The 27,986-nt window shown below is 35.4% G+C and overlaps 1 protein-coding gene across 2 annotated transcripts; it reads left to right on the top strand.

Moving 5' to 3' along the window:
* The first annotated feature begins 60 nt into the window (after nucleotides 1-60).
* Nucleotides 61-27,054, top strand: Sec24CD (Secretory 24CD). Of its 2 annotated transcripts, none has more exons than XM_071599551.1 (17): nucleotides 61-160; nucleotides 507-912; nucleotides 4,265-4,449; nucleotides 7,861-8,973; nucleotides 11,596-11,775; nucleotides 13,090-13,285; nucleotides 15,344-15,459; nucleotides 16,325-16,528; nucleotides 17,479-17,685; nucleotides 19,481-19,607; nucleotides 19,822-19,982; nucleotides 20,158-20,337; nucleotides 21,756-21,957; nucleotides 22,066-22,260; nucleotides 23,123-23,320; nucleotides 23,831-24,024; nucleotides 24,779-27,054. In XM_071599551.1, exons 2-17 carry the CDS (start codon nucleotides 522-524, stop codon nucleotides 24,917-24,919), a joined length of 3,990 nt encoding a protein of 1,329 aa, XP_071455652.1. In that variant the 5' UTR covers nucleotides 61-160; nucleotides 507-521; the 3' UTR covers nucleotides 24,920-27,054. The 2 variants fall into 2 exon arrangements, with proteins under 2 accessions (XP_071455652.1, XP_071455653.1); XM_071599552.1 differs by having other exon boundaries at nucleotides 85-147.
* The last annotated feature ends 932 nt before the right edge of the window (nucleotides 27,055-27,986 follow it).

Below are 27,986 nucleotides of genomic sequence, written 5' to 3'. Positions count from 1 at the left end.
TTTAATCTTGGCGCTCTTTTAGATTAAGTTCGCGGTTGACGTGGCCCGTGTTGCGCATGCCCAGATCGACCTTACGTGGCACAGCTGGGTCAGAGTATGAAGTTAGAGAAAATGTTACAGTAATTTGTGCCGTTGTTAAATGTATTTGTAAGTCCTAACAGTACGTACCTATGGTTTAAATACAAATGCTACTTAAATCATTCTATGCTGTTGTCATTACTGCCTGATCTTACCTAGTTATTTGTTATATATGCATTGCTTCACTATCATACAAACCGAATTACTTGGTATTACTGACAATTGGTGTTGTTGTTTTTGTTTGTTTGAATGTTAAACATTTGTAGAATTTAATTATGGTGAAGTGTAAATTTCTGTTGTTAACCTCGGGAAGCGTCAGCAATTTGCAGTTGGCACTGTTGCTTAAACAATTAATGCTTCGTGTCACGTCGGTATTGACGTATTTTGGGTGAATTACGTTAAACAGTGCATTTCTGTTATATTTTCAGAGTTCACGTGACATTATGAATCCACAATATATGCCAGTTCAACCTCAGTATGGAGTACCCGATCAAGGCTACAATGCATCAAATAGTTATGGGCAACAAAATCCTCAGTCATTTCCTTCACCACATGGAGGATTAATGCCGCAAAATTATCCACCAAATTACAACAACGATGGAGTTTCCAACGAAAGACATCTAGGCATGCCTCCTATGGATAATGCAAATCAGAGTCAGGGTATGCCGGCGCCTTCAGGAGTGGGACCGACACCGAATGCTCAATTTCAGCGATTTCCTCCTCCAGGAGCTCCTGCAATGCCTAGCCAAGTCTCAGCGGGCTCAATGGGCCCAGAAAAGTCTACGCAATTAAGTGGTGGATCTATAACTAATGGACCCGTTCCAAATGTCAGAGGTAAGAATTGAAAAGCAATGAAGAGAATTTTTATCATCAGGTGCTTTATTAGTTTTTCCCAAAGCACCAGTTTTGCTCCAATGACTATTTTATAGTTACAGCATTTACATGGGTTAGTATTTCTATTCTAAGAGTGATTTGTATTTCTGCTAAATGGTGTCACTTTTAAGATGATTGGAATTTGTGTGTTGTCAAAACGCTAGAACCTTGGTTATACTTTTTATTCTTCACCAGTTTCTGTGTAAACACCTTTTGCGTACCCTTCAGCATCTTAAATAAGTAAATATACTATCAAAATGATGTAAAATATATGACCTATATGAGTGAAAACTTCATATATGTTGTGGCTGCATCAACTGGAACAGGAATATTATGCTTTGAAATGATTTTTTATTTATTTGCTAGCTTTTATGGATGAATTTAGGCATCGTCTAAAAAAACCCAAGAATGATTTGGAGTAAACACTCGTTTGTTGGTACTAAGTTAAACTAAAATTTGTCATGATTAGTTTTTTGCAAAGTTTTCATCGAAAAATGAAACCTAAAATTTATTTAATTCCTCTAAAGTGATGATTAAGTCCTCGGTATGGCTCAGCTCGTCATTAATTAAAGTTTTAATGTTTCAGCTCAAACAACTGGAAAATTTACACTGTAATACATTGTGACATTTTTATTTGATGTGGTATTTATAGGCCTTAGTTTTCTTACAATATTCGCGTTTTCATTAATGTTGAGCAGTATTTTAGGCATATCTCCTTTCGCAAATTGCTAGTGTGTGTTTAGCTGTTTCGATATCAGATATATGCAAATAGTTTGGCCATCCAAGTTAAGCTTAAGGAAGCATTATATTCGTGTTCCTCAATTTGTAAATCTATCCATGATGCCTTTCATTTACCTGCTAATGAGAAACTGCACTATGTACTAATTTTTACTTAAGTGCTATCATAAATTGAAGTTGCATTAGAGACATGCACTTGGGTGAGTAAATATTGTTATTATTATTATTGCACCTGCAGCAATTCATGCTCTCTTATATCCTGCTCAGTATGGGAAAGAGTTTGGGGAGACCTTAAATTTTCCTAAAAAAGCAAATGATTTGTGGAAGGTTGTGTAAAATCAATACTGCTTACAACATTACTGTTAATGAAGCATTAGCAGAGCTCAATATTTGAGTTTGCAGGAAGTAGTCTTTCTTGGCTCATTGCAAGTGCTCAATAGTATGGTCCTTTTAAACTCTTAGTTGCCTTTATAAGTATGATTTAAGCCTATTTAAATAAGCAAATGATTTAAAGTGATAGCTACCTCTGAATTTTGCCTTAAGTAAAAAAAATAAAAAGGAATACTATAAAAAGAATGACCAAGTGATGCTTATGTGGTATATGATCTGATTGGTTAATAACAGTTTTTATTTTGTCAAATTTTTTCCCCTCCAATGGAGACCATTAAAGGAAACCAATTTTGTTATGTAGAATATTTTATTTGCCTCATCAGTTCAATAGATAACTTGTGAGAAATTCATAATCCTTAAGAGAAGTGATTCCTGAGATCTCCATTGTAGTGGAGCATCAGAGGGTTGCTTAGTTGCTCAGGACCAAGAGAATGGATATACCTTAATGCTTGGAAAATATGTGAAAATTTCATTACAGCCAAAAGCATCTTTGAAACCCGTTTCTGTGTGCAATGTTCAATTCAATTTTGCAGAACATAAGACTGCAATATCAAGAGTAAATGGCACTTCTCATGTATATTAATTATAATTTCCTGAAATTTTATGTTGGTAGATTTTTTGCAGGCAGTGATATTGCTGAACCCAGTCTGATCTGAATATAGTTCCTATAATTTCTGTTTTACTGACTTATGATTATCCAACGAAATAGTCATTTGGCAATCAGTGAGATTTTGTTTGTGTATGGTTAATATGTCCTCCGAAATGTAGGAAAAAAAGTATCAGTGTAACATTGATTTTGCATTAGTGGGTGCCTTTATAATTTGTCCATGGTGTTATAATGTTACACTACCTGCTAATGAAATTACTGACTACTTATCTGTAGTTTCAGTGATTGTGAGAAAAGTTTGCCTCATATTTAAGAAGAAATAACTCAAGTTTTTAATCATATTGTTTGTGGAAATACGATATATTTATTCAGTATCACTACCAAATATCTATAGGAACTACTGCCAGTTGGCCTGCTCGTTCCCTGTAACTAGGTTGCCACATCAGCTATTTTATAATTATGCCATAGTTTCCTGAGGATAAGTTTTTTCACCATTCATTTTTTTCCACGCATTTCACAAAACAAAAGGTTTTGCATGCATGCACTTAGATTTTTTGTACTATTAAAATTAAGGATGACTTCTTGTTTGCTATTAAAAACAGTTACATCAAATGCTGTATTTCATTTACTCGTATTCTAAGAGTATAAATCACTTCTACTTTCATAAAGAGAAATATTATTTCTCAATTTGTTCAATAATATTTAATTATTAAGTATATTGAAGTGGCTAGATGATGATGTGGCCACATCGGTTTAGCTATCATAAGCAAAATTGTAAAATTAGATTTCTAATCTTCGATAGGTATATTGCAGTTTTTAATAATTTCTGTGTGTTCTTGGGAGGGGTGATTTTGTTGTCTTGATGGCCTCGTATGACGTGTGCTTTTTAAACGAGTAACAGAAATTTTCTCCAGAAATTGTATTTTTCCTATAATGTAAAGTATATTAAAAAATGCACTCGTATTGAATTAATGATAATATTTATTGGTTCCTGAAAGATATGTACGGAACACATCACATTGACTTCAAATATTGCAGACAAACACAATTCATCAATATGTAGGTCATGTTGGAAAAAATTTCCAAATAACATAATCCGCTCTCCTTGGTATATGAGCGGAGATTTTTATGGTCTCATTATGTTTTTGCATTAACTCCATTAAGGAATTCAAGTAACGAATATGTTAAGTATTGATGTGAAAGTGGTTTCATTGTTTCATACTGTCGTACTCCAACAATAAAGCCATTTCTTAATTGGCATTGGTAGTTCTAAATAAGTTACTGTTTAGGTGGCAGTTTTCAGGAGGCCAAAAGGAAGAGAAATGAATCAGGAGAAAAGTTAACCATTTATGCAAGTTGTTGGAAGTTTGTAGTGCATGGTAGAATGATAATTTTATGAAAAAAATACCCATTTATTGATTCTAAAATACATTTTATAATTGGAACGGTAATGATCTGGCATTGAAAATTTGCTTTTTGAATAATGTATGACACTGTCAAATGTTGTTTGATAGCCACAATTTCTGATTTGCTTTACTCTTCTATGCTGGGGTGTGATATTTATATAAATTTTTCCAGGACCACCAGGGCCAACTTCAGGAAGTATGGTCAATTCAGGGGAGGCAGCATCACCGGGTGCCTTTTCCATTCCACCATCAGGAAACCAATCAACCTTAAATCAAGGGCCATTGCCTACTGATCATCTGTCTTCACAGATGTCTGGAATGTCTCTACAGAACTCAAGGCAACCAGGGCCTGGCATGGTAATATAACTTTTATATGGTTTCCCTACTGAATACTTGTTTGGGGGAAGAAGTCTTAAACATCTTTGTCATTTTGGTCGGCATGAAATGGTGTGATAATGTTGATGACTATGGATTGCTCATCAGTTGCTGACTTTATACGCTAAGATAACATTTTTAAGGTGCTTAATTTTATGGCCCAAATTTGAAAGCCATGCTAATCCCTGTCCTGAATCAAAATTTAGGGGAAGAATGTATTAGAACCTCTCATTCATTCAAACTCGGCAATATTGATTAATCAAGAGTTAATCAGTGAATGGGAATGACAATTATCACATTAGTGAATCATAAGTGGTCCCCACACATTCATATTTCTTGTTCTAAACTATTGTGGCTTTATATTCAGTGGTGTATTAGATAGAAGCCTCCCTATGTGTCTATTAGGGAAATTATTGCTTTTGTAATCATTTTGTTGATCTAGAAATTCTTTTTAACCACCCTTGATGAAAATAGGACAAAGTCAAAATTTTAGTCAATCTATTTTTGTACTTTCCTACCCCATATATCTGCAGAAAAATCTTCGGTATTGTCAGGTGCAAAATTCATGCTAATTAATACCTGGAGTAAATTGCCTTAAATTATTGTGCATAATGCATAAAATCAAAATTAGTCAACTCAATTATCTGTGCTAATAGATGCATTAATGATGCTTGGTTAATTGAAAAAACATGGTTGATCAGAATATGCAGAAAATATGGCTATGATATACACAGATAGGTGTGTACAGAAACTCCTATTTCAATCTTTGTGATAAAATCTCATTTGTTTAGCAATGGAAAGTGCATTTTTTTCATTTCTCAGACACATTTATTATGGTGGAATTTTAGTTGTACAAGAAAACGGAGCTGTCATAAAATGAACAGCAGAGAATATCTTCCTAAATGGCTGAACCAATCATGTAGCCAGGGAAAAACAGATGGCTGGTGAAGGATGAATAAAGGAAAAGGATTGCTGATACAGATTCATATTCATCATATGATATTGATTAAAATAATTCAGTGTATGAGGGTTGTCTGAACAGTTTCCCACCTCAGCATGAATATGGTAGAACTCTTCTACAAAAATTGTGGATTGTGTTTGCCCATGAATTGAAAGTCACTCATCAAAATTACAACCATTTTGGACTCTTAGTTGTTTGACGGTCATTTGAGTGAGTCGTTGCGAGGACTTTTGTGAAGTAAGAAAAAATTGAGTATTGAGTTGTCTTTAAATATTTGTTTTCGAAAGGCAATACATCTACACAAATGAAATATGATTTGGATGGGGTATATGTTAGGAGAATCTTTTGCCTCAATGGTATTTAGGGCAGCTGAATTTAAAGGTGGCCATACCAGCTTGCCAGGTGATGAGCATTCGGGATGGTCAAAAACTGGGATAACCAATGATAATATTGAAAATGTTAAACAAATGGTACTGGATCACCATCAAATGAAAGTTAGAGAGATAACCGAGGCTATTGGCAAATGGAAAGAACATTTTTGTAATATAATGACTGGAAAATTGGACATGCATCAGCTATCGGTGTGAATGGCGTCATGTTTGCTCACTTTGAGCCAAAAACACATTCAAATGAACATTTCAAAAGGGCCGTTGGTGCAGTTTAAGTTAGGCAAGTACATTTTTTTGCATCCATTCATAACTGTAGATGAAAGTTGGATCCGCGGCTACACTTTTGAGATGAAAGAACAGTCAAAACGGACTGAAAAGGGTGAACCTGCCCTGTAAAAGGCAAAGATGGTTCCATTGGCCGTGAGGGTAATTGCGACTGTTTCTGGAATAGTCATGGAATTGTGTGGATCTATTATCTTGAGAAAATATACCAATATCGGGAGAGTATTACACATTATTATTTACAAGCTGGAGGCAGGTATTGCAAAAAAATGATCACATTCGAAGAAGAAGGAAGTACTTTTCCTTCAGGACATTTCAGCAGGTGCTGCTTACACTTTGGCTGTCATCATGGCTTAAATTCATGAATTGCACTTCAAGTTGATTGACCATGTATGGTATCAACCAGATCTGGCATTAAGCGACTTTTTCTGTTCCTTGCCCTTAAAGTTTCACTTGGAGGACAGAGGTTTTCATAGGATGAGGAGGCTATTGCATACATGAATGCCTATTTTAAGAGCATGGTTGGAAAAAGTGTGTCGACTTATAAGGAAACTATGTGAAAAATAAATTTGAAGAATCAATGTCTGATTTATTTGTTAGGTCAAACTTTTCAGACTACTCTCTTAGATAGTTGATGACCTATTTGTTGCATAGTAAAGTAAAGTTATATATTTGCTTGCCTTAACGGAGAATATAAAATTCTCGGGGCTAAAGAATGCAAGGGAAACGATATTAGGATAGTACAGATAGCAGAAAATTTTTTAAATTAAAGCATCAAATACCATTGTTAACTTTTGATTTAGTGACAATAAAAACTTTTAAGGAAGCCTAGGTAATTCAACCTTATAGTTATCAAAAGTATATTGATGTTAGAAATAATTTAGTTATTTATACAACTGTAATTTTATTAAACTTTTGAAGTACTAGGGAGAGAATAGCATGGATAATCTGTGCACACATAGTCAAGGGTTTACTGTATTTACCAATTTGAAAAACAGTCACACCGCTTTGGACTTTAATCCCAGACCAAGCATAATTATGAGTTCAATATTCAAGAATCTCACTGCTGCTATCTGCCATTGATGTACAGTAGCCTTTTGTCTATGGTTAAATGTCCTTTCAGAGGTTTAGAAATCCCAGCCACTACGCCACTTGATGATGATGACCTCTGATCTCCATAGACCTAAAAAATTGAGGTCATTGGCCTCCCCTTATCCCAAAAATTAAGTGCAGATAGCCTCTATTTATAACTTCACACACAACACTGTTCTTACCTAATTAAAATCTAATCAGTGCTTTCCAAATAATATTTTCAGCCTAATTAGGCATGGTCTTAGATAATAGGTGTTATACTTAAATTAATAATTGAATTAATAACTTTAGAAAAACTAGTTTCTCTCATGCCTGAATAAAATCAGTAAGGCATAAATGGTTTTTTTTCTACAATAATTTTGTACTAGCACCTGTCAGATTATTTAAAAAGTTGCTTACAGGATCACTTTTAACTTTTTTATTTGCTTTTTTTATTCCTGTGGTGCTATATTGGTCATGTCTTTATTGCCGCAAACTGAGAAATCGCAGCCTGCACCGGGAAAGGAACTGGGTCCCTTAAATACTTTTCTTTGTACATTTAACATAATTTGAGGCCTTAGTGCTGTGTGAGCTCTGCCCTCCCCTAACAATTCAGGTTGATTACTTGTTTTTTGGATTATCTTATAGTGTGTTTTTCTTTGATGTAATTTATTTTAACCTATATTTCAGGGCTATCAACCTGGCTCTGCTCCTCCCATGAAATCACCAGCATACAGTTCTTCGCAGCCTCCTAAACCTCCCACACCTTTTCAGAATGTTCCAGGGCCTAACGCCCCTCCCGCAGCGGGATCATTTCAGGGACCACCCCAAACATCAATGCAAGGATCGGCACCAGGTCCACATGCTCCTCCTCACCAAGGCCTAACGCCTGGTGCTCCCCCCGTGTCAATGCATGGCCCCCAGCCAGGCACCATGCAGGGGCCCCCTCAAACTGCCATGCCTGGCCCTACTCCAGGCACAATGCCGGGCCCACAGGGGTCCATGAAGGCCCCCAACCAGGGGCCAAATGCCCCCATGGGGCCCATGGCAGGCCCCCCACAAGGTTCAATGCAGGGACCACCCCCAGGGTCAATGCAAGGGCCTCCCCAGGGTCCTATGCAGGGTCAACAGGGGACAATGCCTGGGCCTCCACCAGGACAGATGCCCCCATCTTCTCAAGCTTCAATGCAGGGCCATCCTCCAAGATCCATGCAGGGCCTCCCACCAGGACCCATGCCAGGGTCAATGCAGGGCCATCCTCAGAGTTCAATGCCAGGGCCCCTCAAAAGTACTTTCCAGGGAACGTATTCACAAGCCCCATCCCAAGTGCCCATGCAGAACTCAGAAGCTCCCATAAATGGTGGATTCCAAATGCCCTCCAGTAACCTACGGCCAGACATGGGGTACCCAGGAGGTCCCCCAATGGGCCAGCCTCCGCCTCCATCCCTCGGGCAACAGGGTGGCCAGCAGATGGTGGGTCTCGGGGGATACGTCAATGGGATGTCGGGAGGGGGTGTTGGGCAGCCCCATCCCCAGCAAGGCTACCTCCAGGGTCGGCAGATGCAGCAACCGGGATCAATGCCCCCTCCCCCTCATATGGGCCACCAAATGTCCGGTCCCTATTCTGCACCACAGCAGATGCCCCAGCCTCAGCTTGGTCCCCAACAGCCAGGGATGCACTCTGGCGGTCAGATGCCCCCAATGCCCCATGGCTCAATGGGCATGCAGCCACGGCCCATGCACCCCGTGCAGCAGCCCCAGCAGCAGGCCAGGCGCCTGGATCCGGATCACATGCCAAGTCCAGTGAGTCACAATCAATGAATCCCACTCTGAACCCTTTTGCTGAGAATTCCAATATTTATGTATAATAATAATAATAATTTTTATTTGTCCAGAGACCATCATACAAAAAAAAATTGTACATAGTATAGGACACGTCAATATATAGAATAATACACAATGTAAATACATATGCCTATTCTAAGTTTCATGTTCCATGAAATTCCTAATAGAATAGAACAAATTCCTTTGAAGAAAAGCTCTCAGTTTTCTTTTAAATAGATAAATGTTTGTGCTGGATTTCAGGTCCTCGTTTACCTTATTAAACATAAGGAGACCCATAGATTTAGGGCCTAGTGCGGTGGTTCTAGTTCTTACGTAAGTTCGGTGCAGATCATTTTTAGACCTGGTCCCATAGTGGTGAATACCACAATTTGTGTCATACATTGAAAGGTTTACAAAGGTGTACACCAGTAATACATAGATATAAATACATGGCAAAGGTAGAATGTTCAATTTATGGAATAATGGACGACAAGGAGCATTATGCTCTGCTTTGACAATTAGCCGTATGGCTCGCTTTTGAATTTTAAATATTGTGTCTGCAAGCGGAGAAGAACCCCAGAAAAGGATACTATATACTATACAGGAGTAGATATTTGCATAATATATTGACATGAGGACATCCATTGTTACGGTAAACTTGATGCTTCTAATAAGGAAGCAAATGGTATTCATTTTTTTGCCCAGGTGACATATATGCTCCCACCAGGACAGCCGCCCGTCTAGAACTATTCCTAGGAATTTTGCATGGGGCGCTTGGGGAATTAGTTTTCCACTTGATTCAATTGCAAAAGTGGCCATGTTTTTGTTTTTATTAGCAAAGTAAAGTAGTTGGGACTTTTCCACATTTAAATTCAGCTGATTCCTGGTACACCATGAGTTCAGATGTTGAACGGTTTGTTTAGCATTGTTTGTTAAACTTTGGACTGTAGAGGCAGTGAGTATGATACTGGTATCGTCTGCAAATAGGAGTGGATCATCCCTTTCGTTGGTTCTTATATTCTCAGGTAAGTCATTAATGTAGAGGAGAAACAGGATAGGACCCAGAACTGAACCCTGTGGGGCACCTTGGCATACAACTTTACCAGGAGAGATGAATTTTTTTCCATCATTGAGCAAAACCACGTGCTGCTGATGGCCCTGAAGATATGAGACTAACCAGTCATGTGCATTGCCCCTAATGCCATATTTATGCATTTTTTGCAATAGTAAATTGTGATTTACAAAAGTCAACTTTGATATTGACCGTCACTTGACAGGAAAGTAGAGTGCGTTTGAGTGCTTGAGACTAGCATAGATCAATGCTGTATAGTATATCCAAGCTAGATAGTATGTAATTCATTCCAGATGATCCAATGAATTTTGCGTAGAGAAATTGAGGTTTCTGCTGAATATTGAAGCTTATTTAATGGCATAATATGATTACAGTGAGGCATCCACTTCTTATCTCTGATTCCATGTAATTTTTTATTGTTCAACACTTCCTTAATACTCATATTACTGGCAAACTACCCACCTACTGCAGCGAGACAGCAATTGCATTATTCTTTGAACGTTCATTGTTACCATGAATGAGATGGCTGGCTGGCTTGTGTTAGAGGTACCTTTTAGTTCTGATCAAGTAAAGTAATATTTTATCACTTTTGAAATGCAGACAAATAAAATCTCAAATATCAACTCAAATGATTACTAACCTTAAAAGTCATTGTGATTTTGTACTGATGGATTTGTAAGTCTAAGCGGAGTAGTAAAGAAGCAAACTTATACAAATTATTGAGTAAGAACTTTGTGTTTCAGTTGTAGTTAAAAAAGTAATTACTCCCCTGCCTTATGAGGTCTGCAGCACCTTCTGCAGTGAAAATTAGGTGTTACCCTGTGAAAAAATAGGCTACCATAAAATCGGAACCAGTAACTGAGATATTAAGCTTATCTGCTTTAGAAAAATAAAATTGTGAAAATCTGGAGGGAGAAAGAAGTACCAAAGGATAGGAATAATAATGTTGGAAGCAGGGACTAATGGAAACTTTTTTTTTCCTGAGTCCATCATCATGTGCGCTAGATTTTTGTCTCTCAAGTCCCGTTTTCAAGAACCTTTCATGTCCTACTTTTCTGCCTACACCCTACCTCAAAGAAAGAACTGAGGAGCCAACCTAGCAGAATAATAGTAGTAGCAGCAGCAATGGGTTAGCTTTACCCATCTCCACCTTCCCTACTGGCTATTCTCTCTGTAACCTGCTGATTGAATTTTAACAAGACTGAATAAACATCACCAGGAATACCAGGATTAATTTTTATGGAAAGATTGGGGAATAATTTAACCTTCAGCACTCATCTTCATTTCACTGGATTTACAAAACTTTTGGACATTCGTCCTTGTCTTAAAAGTGATAGGCAGGAACCTTAAACCATTACTTATCGATCATGCATATTACTATGCAGATAACTAAATCTCTCCTTAATTGCTTACCTTGGGAATTCCAGATGTGTAATATTAGTTGAATTTGATATGCAATGCTGTTTTGCATGTTCCTGCATTATGGAGAAATTCTCTCTTAATTAGTTACTCATTAATATTTCTTCCAGATACAAGTGATGCAAGAGGACCAACGTATCCACACTGGTATTTTCTACACCGATCAGAAGGGACAAGTCCCTCCACTAGTGACCACTAAGTTTGTGACCCAGGATCAGGGCAATGCGAGTCCCCGTTTCATTCGTGCAACTATGTACAGTGTCCCTGCAACAATGGACATAATGAAACAGGTAATATTTTTATGCTTTAAGTATTGCTTGACTATTTAATTTTTTTCCAAAAATTATTGCCCGAGAATAAATAGCTGACGAAACAATAGATTGGAACTTTTAATGATCTGGTATCTTCCTATGGACTTGATGAAGCTGTGGAATCTTAGATATGTAGGCTTTCAGAGCAATTTGTTGGTGCCAAGTGGCATTTGATGGTTGCTGTGTATGTAGTATCGCGTCTCAGATTTTCATTTAAGCATCTTCAGGATGATAGTAATTGTTTCTGCCTGTTTTCCTATCTTGTATACTCCTTTCAGTCTTTTCTCTTTGTCTGCTCATTAGCTTGAATGGCTGGTTTTCTTGTTTATTTTTTTGTCCAAACCAGGGCATAATAATATAATATTGGCAAGTGGCAAGTGGTTGCCACTTGCCAGAGCATGAAAATGCCCCCTTCACATGAGGGGGAGGGTTATGTTGCATTCAAACGTTGTCAGCAGTGGTAAAGTAGACCCTAATGAGGACAAAAACATATACGCAGCAAAAATCATTAGAGTTAGTGGTGAGAAAGAGGAAAATAAAAAAATCACTTGAAATAGGAAATGAGCAATAAAAAAATATGATGCTCCTAAAGAAGCTCTTTACCACTTTAGATAAATGTTGAACCATCTATTGCTCCCCATGCAACAACACTTGGAAACCTTCTTTTGAACTTTCGAATCACAAATGATTAAAATGAAACAATTGGTTGTATTTTGATGAATCTAAGATCCAAGAAATATGGTCTTTTTTTTACACCCTGGGGCCCCTAATAATCTTGTGGCTTAAGTAGACATCCATACTCAAATATATAGGGCAATGACTAAAATTTCACTTTTTAATACTGTTTTCCTCAGATTGAGGAATTCTTCCAAGATCCATGAGCATTTTTTTCTCAGATTATAAAATCTCTCTTTCCTGTGTTTTTCCTTTCCAGAATTTTTGCAAGAGGATTCCATAGGTTGTCAAGTTGTGGATTAACTGTTAAAAATCAAGATGGGTTGCACAGTTTTTTATAATAAAAAAACCCTTTTGAGTGTGCGGGCTGTATATGCACAATGAAATTAGTATCTTGCAATTGGCATTAGAAAGCATTTTATGCAATAAATCATGGTGAAAAATCGTTATTTATTGTTGTGAATATATTGTCCTTCCCAAAATGTATAACTTGCCTCAATTATAATTTTTGTGGATGGCTCACCTGTCTTTTAATTTTTTTGATTGAAAATAAATGAGATTTTTAGTTTCCTCACTTATTCTTTATTCATACATGTTTGTTTTTCTTTTGCCATGTAGACTGCAGTACCTTTTGGTCTGGTAATCAGTCCACTGGCGCGCCAAGCTGAAGAAGAGCCACCACCTCCAGTGGTTGACATGGGAGACCTTGGCCCTGTGCGTTGTATTAGATGCAAAGCATACATGTGCCCTTACATGCAATTTATGGATGGTGGTCGTCGTTTCCACTGTAACTTTTGCAAAGCCACTACTGAAGGTGAGGAAAATCACTTGATTAACTTCATGGCATAATCTGCAAGTTAATCCTAATTGTATGAAACGTTAATCAATCTAAATTATTGAAATCCTGCGCTAAAAATGTTTACATCTCTCTCAAACTACCTGTTTCAATATTTATTTTTACTGTTATAATTGAGTAATGCATACGTTTGCCATATTTTTTATTTTTGATTTTAATCAAATGTGCCAAAGTAATAAATTCTATAAGTAAAGCTTAGTTGTGCAGTCATGGAGAGGCATTTGTGTTCAATTTATATGCATTAATGAAGAACTCCAAATGAACAATTTAACCATAACTTTCATGGAGTGCCTTACGTGTAAATGCACCTTTGGAAAAAAAGGTCTCCAAGCAGACAAACTTTAAAAACTGAATTGGTATTCCGCTTGAATACAGTGTGCAGAACCGTAGACAAAGTACCATATAGAGGATATTATCATAGCTTATGCTCTATTGGTATATTTTATTACTTACTTTCATAAATGTTAATTAAATACTTAATACTTATAGTTCAATCCTCCAATCAGAACATGTAGATCTTCTGTGGAGAATTGTTTCAGATCCTGCCATTAATTTAATTTCATTGTAGCTAGCGACTTGTTGACATTATGAAAATGACTAGTAATAAAAGGTACATTTACAAAAGTTAATTTCCGAGACAAATGTTATTCAATAAAGATTAAAGTTAATGTCTTTGCCAGGGGTTTTAACAGTTATCTTGTAGGTTTCTTCTGGTCTTTTGCTGCAGAACTGTTTATGGATGTTTATGATAAAAATCCAGTGAAGGGATATAACTATTTTCAATAATTTATGATCTTTTTTAATAATATGGTAGACACTGATCAGATATGTATAATAAACTAGCCCTGTGTATGAAAAGTGTAATAATAATTATGGAAAATAGTGATCAGGAGTATGACACTGGGTTGCCTGTCGTCTCTTTAACTTTTATCAGTTCCCTTGCATTTTTCATATGAGGCAGACAAACCTCAATTAAAAATAAATCCCTAAAAATATGTAAACATTATGTGAAGCACCGTACAGTATCTCAGCATATGATATCAAATGTAGGCTACCACGTTGCGTGAGTTATTCAACGATGGCAATGTTGTTGAATGGGTGACTAGTTATGCAATCAATGGAGAGCTATTTATGTGCGGGTCGCTAGATATCCAGGATATACGAAATTCAAGCTTGAATGTAATGATAACCTAGTTCAGGGAAAAATTAACAATATTGTTTACAAGGATGTATTGCTACAAAATGTTTTGTTTAAAAAAAGTAAATCGTGAATTTCACCTTACTTCTGTCTTGTAATACTCGATGAGAAAAGATATTTGTATTTACCCTACAATTTGGTATGCACACTTAAGATTTGGATGAATTTTTATTCATTCTTGTACGGAAAACCATTGCTTCTTATTGAGCTGGTGGCTGAATTTGCAAAAAAATGTGTACATAGTCTTTAAAATCTCAGGTAAACTAGTTCTCAATTGTTTGCAATGAAACTGAAGCATAAAACAAGAGAAATTATTAAAATCCATTACCTCAAGCCCCATGTGACTTCTTCCTGTTTGCCATTGTGAATAAACACCTCCATGGCAAGTGTTTTTCATCATTAGGAGAAAGCATAGGCGAACTGAACATGCTTAAGATTGCAATCATTGGCCACTAGCGAAATACTGTTGTTCAGTCAATGAAACTTGTACCACATATGTATTGCACACAAAGCTAATAGTATAACAATAAAAATAAAGTTGCGCTATACATAATGCAAATAAAAATGTATGATTACTCTTCATGGAACAGTCCTTATGCTATTGGTACATTATATGTCCTTCGCATAGTGATACATAAAATGCAAAGAATGCTTCTTTCCATCCATTTCTTGTATATTTCATTTTATTGAGGCAATCTTTTAAATAGCATGCTTTTACTATATCCCTCTTGGAGAGTTGTCTGCCATAGGCAGATTCTGTCTCTCACAGTTTTCATTGTGTGTACGAATTAAGTTTAATTATCATACTTTCTTAACAGTGCCACCAGAGTATTTCCAGCATCTGGACCATACAGGGGTGAGAGTGGATAGGTTTGAAAGGCCGGAGCTCATTTTAGGAGCTTATGAATTTGTGGCCACAAAGGATTACTGCAGAGTAAGAATCTAATCTTGTTTTGTCATTTTATATTTTTTCATTTTTTATCACTCTATTAAGAACTCTACATTGAAGGATTTCAAACAGTATTCTATTTTTAATGAAATTTTTTAAGCTTTAAATATGCCAGTCATGAAATAATTTGACTTCATAGGAAGACAAAAGTTGTTATTGAAGTTTATAATGTTTTTTAAACCATCCAATAATCTTCTGCTATATTATATTATCAATAGCACAAAATAAACCAGATTTTCATAGTTACAATATCCATGGCTCAAATACCATGTTGATGAATAAAACAATTTTTTCTTGATATATATATATTTATACATTTAAAAATCTTTGATGGTACTAGTCTTATGACTGCTGCAAAATATGTAATTCATGAAAGCAAACTGCAGACTGTTGAGAACTATTGTTCTGCCTATATACCATATGACATTTTAATGATTTGAAAATAATATAATTTAAATATATGTTCCACACATCCCAACTTCATTGTTAAATATTTATTTATGTATATGATATGCTTAGCTTTAGTAGTATTAGTGATAGCAGATAGAAATGGTCTCGTCTATTGAGATAATTATAAATTCAGATGATTCATCTCTTTCATTAGGAGCTTAGCTTTTCCAGGACTTTGTTATATTTTCTAAAACATGTGGTGGATGTTATTTATTTGCAAAAAATGTACTGATAGCATTTTCCCCAAATTTATTTAACTTTTAAAAATTGTTGAAAAGCATTTCATTATTCTCTGGAAGTGTCCAAAGTTTGTGAAAATACCTTGATGATATTTTATTCCTTTGGTTTTAGCTGAGGACTTTTTCATTTTAAAAACTAATGCTTTATTTTTCTTTTTCAGAATAATGTTTTTCCGCAACCACCTGCCTTCATTTTTCTCATTGATGTTTCTTATAATAACATAAAATCTGGCATGGTTCAGCTTCTTTGCCAGGAAATGAGAGGAATTCTTAAACTATTGCCAAAAGAGTATGGTTGTGAGAAATCAGCAATGAAAGTTGGTTTCATTACGTACAACAACACTGTTCACTTTTATAATATTAAGGTAGGCATGGATATTTATTTTACATTATTATCATTGAAAAATAAAAATAAAGAAAATATAGTATGATATTATTAATTAATCATATTTACATACCACATGTATATTCATTTGTTCTTACAATTTCAATGGCTTCGTTTGTGGCTGTTGTGTAAAACATAGTTTTCATGTGTTTACAATGAAAATACTACAATATTTAAGTATGATGTATTCCATATGTATTGCATTATCAAGTATGCAAGGAACAAGATAAAATGTTTATGTTTTTACACCCGGCATACAAACTTGACTCCTACAATATCTGTGTTTAATGATGTGCTGTTAAATTCTAGGCTTTATGACTTTGCCATGTAATAGAGGTCTGTTGTACAGCAAATGCAGTCATTTTAAAAGCCAAGAAAATTGGAAACATATAAATAAACTCAGTTTTTCATAGAAAACAGAGTACTTGGAACATAAATTTCACTCTTATCTTTTTTATTGGCCCTCAATTTTATCATATTTGCCCCTGATTTCACAAGGCTGTTTCTTCCTAAATCAATCAACTCCATTTATAAAAGCTATCATGTACTTAGTCACCAGTTTTGGTCCTTGAGTCTCAATTAGTGAGGCTAATGCTATAAAATATAATTTATAATTAATGTGCATAGTTAGCAGTGAACATAATGTTGACTTATTTTAATTTGCTCATATTTTATTGTCATAATTTTGTGAATATTCTCAACTGTGAAAAAAATGATGATGCCCGCGCAAAGAAACCAATAGAACTATAAAATGTGGAAACAGAATTTTTGTTTTGATTGTCAATTTAAGGGTAGCCTATTTGTAGTGGTAAATGAATTGAAGTGCTTCTGGATATCATTAACTCTCCAGACTAGCACCATTACTGCGACCAAGTTGTCATATTGATGTTGTTATGCATGATGCTAATAGTAAATCTTTGAATGTTGCAGTCAATATTGGCCCAACCACAAATGATGGTTGTCGGTGATGTGCAAGATATGTTTATGCCTCTTTTGGATGGATTTTTGTGTGACCCAGAAGAATCAGCTCATGTGATTGATAGCCTTATGGAACAAATTCCAGCAATGTTCTCAGAGACAAGAGAGACTGAAACAGTTCTAGCACCTGCTATCCAGGCTGGTTTGGAAGCATTGAAGGTATGAAGTTGTTATGAAGATAATGTTATAGTTTCTCAGTATATAGGCCATATGCACGAAGATCTCAAGATTATAGATGCACCATTTTCTATTTATTTTATATTTATTCAACATAAAATAATCTAATTTTCATAATCTTAGAGGTTTCAATTTGAATCGCTTCGAGGACTTTTTGGCTATTCCTAGTGCTGTGACTCTTTCACATAATTTATAGTGAAAGATCAATCGGATTCATTGTCATATTTTGATAAACTAAATACTCACTGCAGCAAGTGCTTCCTTCCTCAATTGATGCAGCAAAAATATTTTTCCAGAACTTTAAAGGTTAATTTTCCTATTTTAAGGATTAAGGCTAGTATTTTAAGTGTGTACATATCAAATGGCATTGAGATATAACTGGTTAAATACCAGGAACTATAAGAATGTGATGCGGTTTACTTACTTTTATTATTTTTATTTTAGTTATTTATTTATATTTATTATTATTACTTTTTATTATTTTGTTTATTTTGAATTATAAGGGCTGTCCAGAAAGTAACCTTCATTTCAGCCTAGAGTAGTGGTGGATAGGGCTAGAGCCATCATCTTGGTGTCAAAACGTCCCTACACTCAGTACGCCTCCTGCTGTGGTGGTGTGCAGACTGTGGTTCTTCTTCTTTGCTCACTGCAAACTTTAAAAATTTGGGCTGCAATAGAAAATTCTGCGAGTAGTAAAGTTGATTAAGTTTTCACTGGCAATATCCAAAAGCCAATTGAAATTCATAAGCAACTTTATGAAGTGTACGGAGATGGAATAATGAGTAAAGGTGGAGTGAGGCAGTAATGCATTCAGTTTAAAATTGGCCAAACCAATGTTCACTATGAGAACCACAGTGGTTGGCCTTGCCTCGTGATAGATGAAATGATGGTGAAAATCAATGAAAAAATTCGTGAAAATCACTGTGTTTTGATTAAGTTTCAGTTTTACCAAATTTCATGAAGTCTCCTTTCCTCAAAGCCTATGACAAAGATGGTAATGCACTTAGATTGTGTCGTAACTGGGAATGACGCATGGGTAAAGCATGTCAATTGTGAGACAAAAAGGTAGTCGATGGAATGGGGACACAAGTTCTCCTTGGAAACCAAGAAAATCTTTGCAAACATTGTCAGCCAGAAAGATTATGGCAACTGGTTTTTGGGACTCTTGAGGGTTAATTTACTTGAACGTGGCTTTATTGAAATATATTGAAAAAACTAAGGCGGGCAATACAAAATTAGCCTGGGGGAAACTGAGCTCAAAAGTTTCATTTTTTCATGACAAAGCACGTCTACACAAGGCTAATCGCACCCGAGAGCTCTTGGATGGATTTGGTTTGGAGGTATTTGATCACCTGCCGTATGGTCCAGATCTGGCTCAGAGGAATTGCTAACCCTTCCCAGCAATGAAAGCATGGCTTGTAACACAGTGCTTTGACAGTGATGCGGAATTGCATGCTTTTGTAAACAAATGGTTAAAATGTAAGGCGGCATGTCTCTTCAGAGATATAAGTAAAAAGCTTGTGTATACTTCTGATAAATGCTTCAATTTCAACGGTGACTATTTTAAAAATTATTTTAAGATTTTTCCCTTAAAATGCATATATTTAGACAGTTTTGTTATTAGGTTCTTGTTTTATTCCAAAAGGTAAGTTACTTTCTGGACAGCCATCGTACAATTTCTTTGGTCCCTTGAATTTTTTAATATTGCGGCTTAACTGTAATATAATATTAAGACAAGTCAGTATTTTAATTAATTGTTCTTTTTTTTGTTTTTCAGGCTGCTGAATGCAATGGAAAGTTACTTGTTTTCCATTCATCTCTGCCGATAGCAGAGGCTCCTGGTAAATTAAAGAACAGAGATGACAGGAAAGTATTAGGGACAGATAAGGAGAAGTCCGTGCTAGGTAAGCCATTATTTTTTCCATTATTCCATCACTAGTGAGGCTATTTTTTTAATGCCAGAGACATTAATTGAATATTTAAAGAAATCACTTACTAAATTATTAGAAATAGAAGGGCAAAGAGATTTTACTATACAATGCAGCATGTTTTGTAGCATATGTTATAAAGCACTTTCAATGTTCATAACATGCGGGTGAAATTTCTTGATAATTTTAGGTCCTCAGACAAATTATTACAATAATCTTGGGCAAGATTGTGTAATGGCTGGCTGCAGTGTGGATCTATTTGTTTTCAACAATTCATACATTGATTTAGCTACTATTGGTCAAGTGAGTAGGCTTACTGGTGGAGAGGTCTTCAAGTACACATATTTCCAGGTAATAAATTATTTGATGAATTAAAATTTATCATGGGTAATTGCAGGAATTTTACGTTTTTAAATTACTGCATACACTGTAAACTTAGAGTATGTTGATAATAGCTGGTAGTGTTGTATGTTTAATGGTTTTTTTTTAGGTGTTTATTAGTGTACATTATTCATTTTTATTCTAGGCTAATTTGGATGGGGAAAGGCTCATAGCTGACATAAAACGAGATGTTGAGAGGACAGTAGCTTTCGACACAGTGATGAGAGTTCGCACCTCCACTGGAGTGAGGGCAACAGATTTCTATGGACACTTTTTTATGGCCAACACAACAGATATGGAAATTGCCAGCATTGATTGTGATAAGGTAAGCATTAACAGAGTAACGAGTGAGTGGTGGAATTACATAGACCTATAATTAAAAATGAATAGCATTGTTTAAAATGTTTGTTTTATTGAGTGGATCATTTCTAAAGGTCAGTTAGGGTTATCATTATATAGATTTTCCTTCTCCATTTTCAACTTATTTTATATCAATATCATCTCTAGTGGCCTTTGGGCATGGCAGCTAATTGCTATTTTTGGCAAGGAAAATCTAGGTAATGCAACGTCTCTGAGCTCATAGCCTTCACTATTGCTAACATATTTTAAAATTAAGGAATAAATTCATATTTGAATAATACTAATAGTTTAGCAAGTGATCGGAAGGAAACAGTGCATAGTGGCTAAAGTTGGCAGTGATCAATATATTAAAGTGCTTTTCAGATAAATGGTACAAACAGTGAAGGTGTAATCCCTTATTACTTACCTTAATTAATCCAAATTTGTTTTTTATTTGTGTTCATTTCTATTCCATAATGTAATTGAATATTTTGCAAAAGATATCAGAGCTGAATACAATTCTATAGGGTTGCCACCCTCTGCAGGTGAAGAAATTTTTCATCACAAACAGCTGGCATATTGTTTTATTTCAATTTTTCATTCCATTGTTGAAACTACATTTTTATCAACATATGATATTGCTCAGAGCATAGATATCTCATGGAATTCCCTGCATAGCTTCAACTTTCTGCACAATCAGTTGGAAGAACTTCAGAGGTTTGATTAAATCAGTTGGGCATGCCTATGATTGAGTCCAAATGGTCATGTGATTTTTAAAATTTTAATGTAGCTACTTTTATTTACCCAGTCATTTGACCCAGCCCATTTCTATGTCATTCCAGTGTAAATCGTGAAATAAATATTATTTTAATTTGAGTATAGAGTGGATAAAAATGATAGCCATTTGTCACTTTTGAGTTATAAATTCCAAGTTAATTAAAAAAACTGTAGTACTGGTAACTAGATTATTTCTGTCACTTTTTCATTTCCTTAGAAACCCTACTGTCACTGATGTTTTATTTATGAACAACTTCTGTCAACAATCATGGGTTTGCAAATGCATAATATCAGTAGCAACTTGGGGTTTCGTGAAAAGGAGTATCATTTTCTATTGCAATCGAAATGATTCAGGGTTCAATGTTTTATTGACCTAAGGCTACCAATAGAATCAAGGGTAAGTAAAAAAATATGTGCAGCAATTAACATTTTTATTATTACAGAAGTTTACATTTCTTTTGAACTTTAGATTGAGATTTGGATTTTTTTTCTGGGTTGGATTAACCCAAATGGTTTGCATTCAGTATGAGCATTGTTTTTTTTAAATAATGGGATGCTATCCAAGGGATTACCAATTATGATATGTCTTCATTCCAAAAAGTAATTGGCATGAATCTTCCTTTTAAGGGTGTTGCCGTGGAAATTAAACATGATGATAAGTTGACAGAAGAGGATGGCGTATATGTCCAAGTGGCTCTCCTGTACACATCGTGTGGTGGGCAGCGTCGACTGCGAATTTTGAATTTGTCGTTCAAAATCTGCACCCAGATGGCTGACCTTTACCGAAGCTGTGACTTAGACACCATGATAAACTTTTTCTCCAAGCAAAGTGAGTCTATTTGATACTATTTCAACCTTGTGTATCATATAGTGTTGAAGATTAAGTCAATCAAAATGAATAAATTTAATTATTTACCCCATGAAACATTCTCCCCAGGTGTCTTCAAACTTCTTGAGAGTGCTCCAAAGACAATTAAGGATGGATTGGTGGCACGGTGTGCTCAAATATTAGCTTGTTATCGTAAGAATTGTGCCACGCCATCATCATCTGGTCAACTAATACTGCCTGAATGCATGAAACTTCTCCCCCTCTATGCCAATTGTCTGATCAAGAGTGATGCATTGTCCGGAGGTAAGTCCCAATCACAAGCTTTAAGCTCCATTCGCTCTGGCAAATTTTTCCGTCAATTATATTCAAGGAATTTTGTGTAATAAATATGAATATAACTGATGCCGTGACAGTGGCCACATTTGACTTGAATTTACTCTGACAGTTCCTCAAAGTTCATATTCAAAACCCTGCTCTATAATTTCGTATGTATGCATAATGTTGTTGAACCAATCAGAACTCATTGTTTAGGCAACACATGTATTGATAGATAACTGTTTAAATGGCAATTATGATTTTTTTTGGTTCTTTTCAAATCCCTACTTGTATATATCTTCCATATTATGAATAATGGGACATGGTAGTGCAGGGGTAGAGCATATGACTACTGACCCTAGGGCCCATGTTCAATTCCTCCGCATGCCTCAGGGCACCTTGAGCTTCACCCGGGCTGTATCATTTCTTGGGTACTAGAACTTCCTGGGTAACCATAGATGGCACAGGGAAAGGATCCGGCCCCCTTACCCTGGTGTGTGAATTTCACACGCTGTTGGGCCTGGTATTGGATGAAATCTACCATATCCTATCAAACTGACCTTCGGATCTATAGCTGTGTTTATGGTTTTATAATGAATATTAAAGGATAATGCATTATTATTAACGTGTAATGAATTATGAAGAAATTGTTTATTTTTTTGGAAAGTGAAAATTATTGCCAAAATATCTCTTAACAATAAATTTGTAATTGCATTTGTGTCAAGAATTTCAAAATGCTTGGTGTAATGTAGATGTAATGTGATCGCACATTAGCTTTTTTCCCAATGACATTATGGTAGGAGTTCTGAGAGGACTGGCCAAAAATTAAATAAATCTTTTATGTTTCCAGGTTCCGATCTTACAATTGATGATCGGTCTTTTGTGATGCAAGCTGTCATGCTTATGGATGTTCCTTCATCTGTCGTTTACTTTTACCCACGCCTAATACCATTGCATGATCTTATTTCGGACCCTAATGGCTCTGAACTACCCCAACCCATGCGTTGTCTTGCAGAAAAAATGAGAGATGATGGTGTTTATGTACTAGGTAAGGTTTGATTTATTAAGTATTCCCAAAAATATGAGTTTATAAATATAATTTTAATTCAGTTGTAAATATGATTTTAATATAATGATCAATACCATTTTATATAATTATGTAGTTTTTTTAATTTTTGCAATGGTCCCTGTCAATTTTGGAAAAGGGATGTTATTTGTAGACTAATCTCTGATAAACCTTATTGATATTATATTGATTTCAAATCACTAAGTTGTATTTATTTATTTTAAGGATGGGTAATTACTGTACCTATACTGTAAATATTTTGCTGAAAAACAAGTTTTCCCTTTTTGTAAATAGTAATGCCATGTATCTTCTTAAAAATTGGAAAATGCCTAACTGGCAATATCTTCATACTCAAGAAAGACTTTTTATATTTTATGTATTTATAACCTTTATTATGTTTAACATCTTATCTGTGACCCATCCAAACAGATATTTTTCCTCTCTAGAAGAGCATGTACAAACTGATAACTGATTTGTAAAATTTATTCACAGAGAATGGAATCCACATGTTCTTATGGATTGGTCTTAATGTTGGTGTGCAGTGGGTTAGGGATGTCTTTGGGGCCCAGTCGGCAGCTCAAATAGACATTGACCGTACTTCCCTTCCTCAGTTAGACAACCCTCTTTCTCGACGCATTTCTACAGTCATAGAAGAAATCCGCAGCCAGCGCCATAGAAGGATGCGGGTATGATTTATTGGAATAGTCATATTTAATTTGTTGTACATAGTTGATAGTTTAAAACCCATACTTTTCTTTGTTGAATTTAATGATAAAAGTGAGTTTTCAGTCTCTTCAGTGTACTTTGGATGATTCTTCTTTTAAAAAAAAACATAATTCTCAAATGAAGCATTAATTGAGATTTTTAAAATTTGCTATCATATATGGAGGTAATGGCTGCTTCACGTTACACTGTCCTCTGAGAACATGTCATCAATTTAGAATGATCCATTCAGTCATCGGTTCAAAATTTCAATCTCGTATTTCGAATTAATTGCTGGTTGCAGTCAACTTTTGTTCAAATTAACTTGTTTTAAGTCTTGACTTTTGACTGAAAATCAATAGATTTGGCCATTATTTTGTTCAAATTCTTCACAACTAGGAGAATTAATGTTGTGTTCTTCATTTTCACTGGAATACTTTTTTTCATGACTCTGTTGCAGCATTGTCATGCCATCATCAGGTGTACAATGAAAGCCCTTTATCTCTAAAAGGCATTTTTAATGTTGGGACCAGGTTGTGGCTTATAAAAGAGTATCTTTGTGGGAAGGAATAATACAAAGTTAATATGTTTAATTGTCTGTACCTTATCATACCCTTCTAAGTTTTCAAAGCCAATTAACCCCTGACTATTTTGAGTTCTATGCATTTAAATTTTTATGAGTTTTGTTCCTATTTAAAGTTGACATTTTGAGAAAGATTTGTTAATTTGTTTTTTCAGCTCACCCTTGTAAGGCAGAGAGACAAGTTAGAAATAGTTTTTAAGCACTTCTTGGTGGAGGACCGAGGTAATGATGGATCACCGTCATATGTTGACTTCCTCTGCCACATGCACAAGGAGATACGTGAATTGCTCAGATAGGACACAGCCCCTTCTTCACTCCCTTGCATTCACCCCAAGCACACTATGGCTGACAAAGGGAGCTCTAAGGAATTGAATGCAAGGGACTCTCTGCCGCAAAAGTGGTGTCGTCGACAGAGGGCAAAGTACCTCTGCACGGCACCATCTGTGCGTGGTCCTGGTGCTCGTGGGAGAATGTGGTGGTGAACTTTTTTAGCAAATTTGGCGTGTTTTTTGCAGTCGTAATGAGAATGCCAACCGTGGAAGCATGAAAAAGGTGGGATAAGCGTGCCATTGCACGTTTGTCCCCTGTGTGTTGCGATTGATGTGTTCTTGGTTGTGATCGTTCCTGTATAACCTTTGCACCCATGCTCATTCCTGCAATTATTTCCTCCCCCCCACCCTCTGCAAAGCGGATGAGGAGTATATGTTTTGGTCATCAGGGATTTCAAAGGATTTATACTTTGTTATGTTCTGTTTCAAAACTTCCAAATGAGCAAAAGACCAGGAAAGTAAAACCTTGAAAGACTGGCTTCAGTTACATTGTTTAGTATAGCTGTTGTAAATAATATTTTGAGAAAATGAAGAGGACCATGTGTTATAATGTTTTCAGGATCGCAAATTGGAGTTGAATCTGTTTGTGACTATTGTATATATTACGCATATATTACATTGCTTTAAAAATTTTATTTGGAAAATGCATAGCCTTATAATTGAACATTCTTGTTTGCTTAAAGTTGTTTGTACCATAAAATACTTTAGATTTTATTTAGTGTGATGTTGACTGCAGTGATTATTACCCTTCTCCTTTTCTGGGAGGATTCTGGGTAGGGCCATTAAGGTGAGGGTTACAATTATGTGGAATAATTCCGACCAACTACATATTAATACTTGGTATTGCACTTTCCTCTGCCTGGGATAAAGGACTGTTGTCAATGTTGGATGTAATCAATTTTGAGGGTAAAGTGGTTTGGGCCTTTTATAAAATGAAATGTTATCAATGAGAAGGTATTATTGCTAAACAGTGATAATTGAAGAGATTGAATGGATGCCACTGGTTGGAGGTTCCAGGATAACTTTGTGAAAGAATGAATGGCAAGCAAGAATTCCTTTTATAAAAGTGGGCTCTTTTCCTGGATGAAAAATGTATCACATTCATGCATTTTTGTTAGTTTGAGTGTATGTATGTGATCACCTATTAATAGAAGTATATAAATTCCATTCTTTAAAGAGTCTTTTTAATTAAAGTGTCAATTTTTGGTGATTTTTTTCCCCTTCGAAAATTCTTTCCAAAGTTTAAAGCATCCAAAATCTGAAACATCAGTGTCTATATTTTTCATGCCTTGTTCTTCATTGATTTGTAACCCTTTGCACTACTCCTGTTAAATGTGTGCTCTACCCATTTTTATTTCATTTTCGATTTCAAAAACTTTATGAACAAAACAAAATTCAGAATGAAGTTTGCAATCTTTAAAGGGTCTATAAAATTTCTTAAAATGGAGCAACCCACAGTAATTATGTATTTTGGATTCCCCTAAAGATACTATTGGGGCTATCAAAGCCCTTGGAAAATTCATTTTGGTTTGGATTTGATTGTAGAGCAGAGCTGGATTATTGTAAACGTGGTTTTTTAAAAATTGAATCCTACTCATTAGGGGATGTGCAAAGGTAGCATTGTTTTGAAGAAATTTTCACTGATGAATTTATCACTAATTATTATTAATTGTGATACTTATGGGATGAAAAAGTTATTTACTATAGCAAATGCCTGTGAAATGCAAGTAAGATGATTTTTATGGGAAACATCCTTATGGAGGAGGAGCATATGAACCAAAGACCCCTTGCCAGGTGAATCCAGGGGCCACTTAAATGCCTAGGATTTTTTATTTCAAATTCTTTCAAGATTGATTAATGCTTTTAGATTTTGTATCTTCTTATTCCCTTGAAAAAAAATAACCTAAGATTGCTAGATAATTAGGAAGACTGAAGTGTGGCCTGAACATTCACCCAGAAAGCATGAAGTCAGTGGTTTGATCCTCAGACTTGCTGAAGTTTATTTGTTGGCAGCATCTTACTTGTGTGATGAATTATGTTCATAGTTCATAATTGAGATCATGTATGAGTGGTTTAATCCTAATATAATGTTTTTAAATTTATGTGCCACTACTAGAAGTTTTATTTATTATTCATCAAGGTGAAATTGCATGTTGTTTTGTTTTTTTAGTAAAGTCTGCATCGATAATTTCTTTCTATTCAATGGTTAAAAAATTTATTTTGCATAGTTTATCATATTATTCATATTTAGGTAATAAGATGATTCAATAAAATTATTTCAGAAGAAGTTTCTATGGGTAAAGTGTATTAGTATTCTCCTTGGTAGAGCGGAATGAAATCTAAATGGTATGGTACTTAGAGGAGTGAATGGGAATTTGAGTTCAGACATAACTTACAAGAAAGAGCAATGGGAATGAAAAAGCATGTGGCTTTAGAATTGGTTGCATGGTACGTATTTCTAAAGTGGGAATTTGTGTCTAGGTCTATGTAGACTTATTAGCATCTTAGATAGCTCTTCCACGGCAATTTCAATTGTCACCAATTATTATTATTATTACTTTTTATTTGCCCAGAGATCACAATACAAAAATACCAGGTGGATGGTGTATGTACATGATACAAGGCACATCAAAGAGGAGCAAAGACACGGGCTCAGTTAAGATACATAAAAGAAATGATGCTCATAGTTACATAAATGTTTGGTACAAACCCATGAACTTGGCTGTAACATGCACATGCAATATCAAATTCAGAAAAATCATTGATCATCAACATGAATCAGACCATGACCATTGCTAGAAACTAGAAGTATGAACTTACTGGTCAGGAATATTGTTGAGATATTTGTCAACCGAGTAGAACATATTGCGCTGTAGATATCTTTTTAATTTATGCCTGAATGCAGCAGTTCCCTTTGTATCCTTGATACTTTTGGGTAGTTTGTTATATAATCTGATGCCCATTTCATTGGGTCCTAATTTCAATGCTTCAGTTCTTATATTCCCATAATGGAAGTCGTTCCTGCCTCTGGTGT

This window comes from Hetaerina americana, unplaced genomic scaffold, assembly GCF_022747635.1.
Source record: "Hetaerina americana unplaced genomic scaffold, ioHetAmer1.1.p SCAF_11, whole genome shotgun sequence".
In the NCBI taxonomy this organism is placed as follows: Eukaryota; Metazoa; Arthropoda; class Insecta; order Odonata; family Calopterygidae; genus Hetaerina; species Hetaerina americana.
The sequence above is the reverse complement of the archived record's forward strand: the minus strand, read 5'-3'. Positions and strand labels throughout refer to the sequence as shown.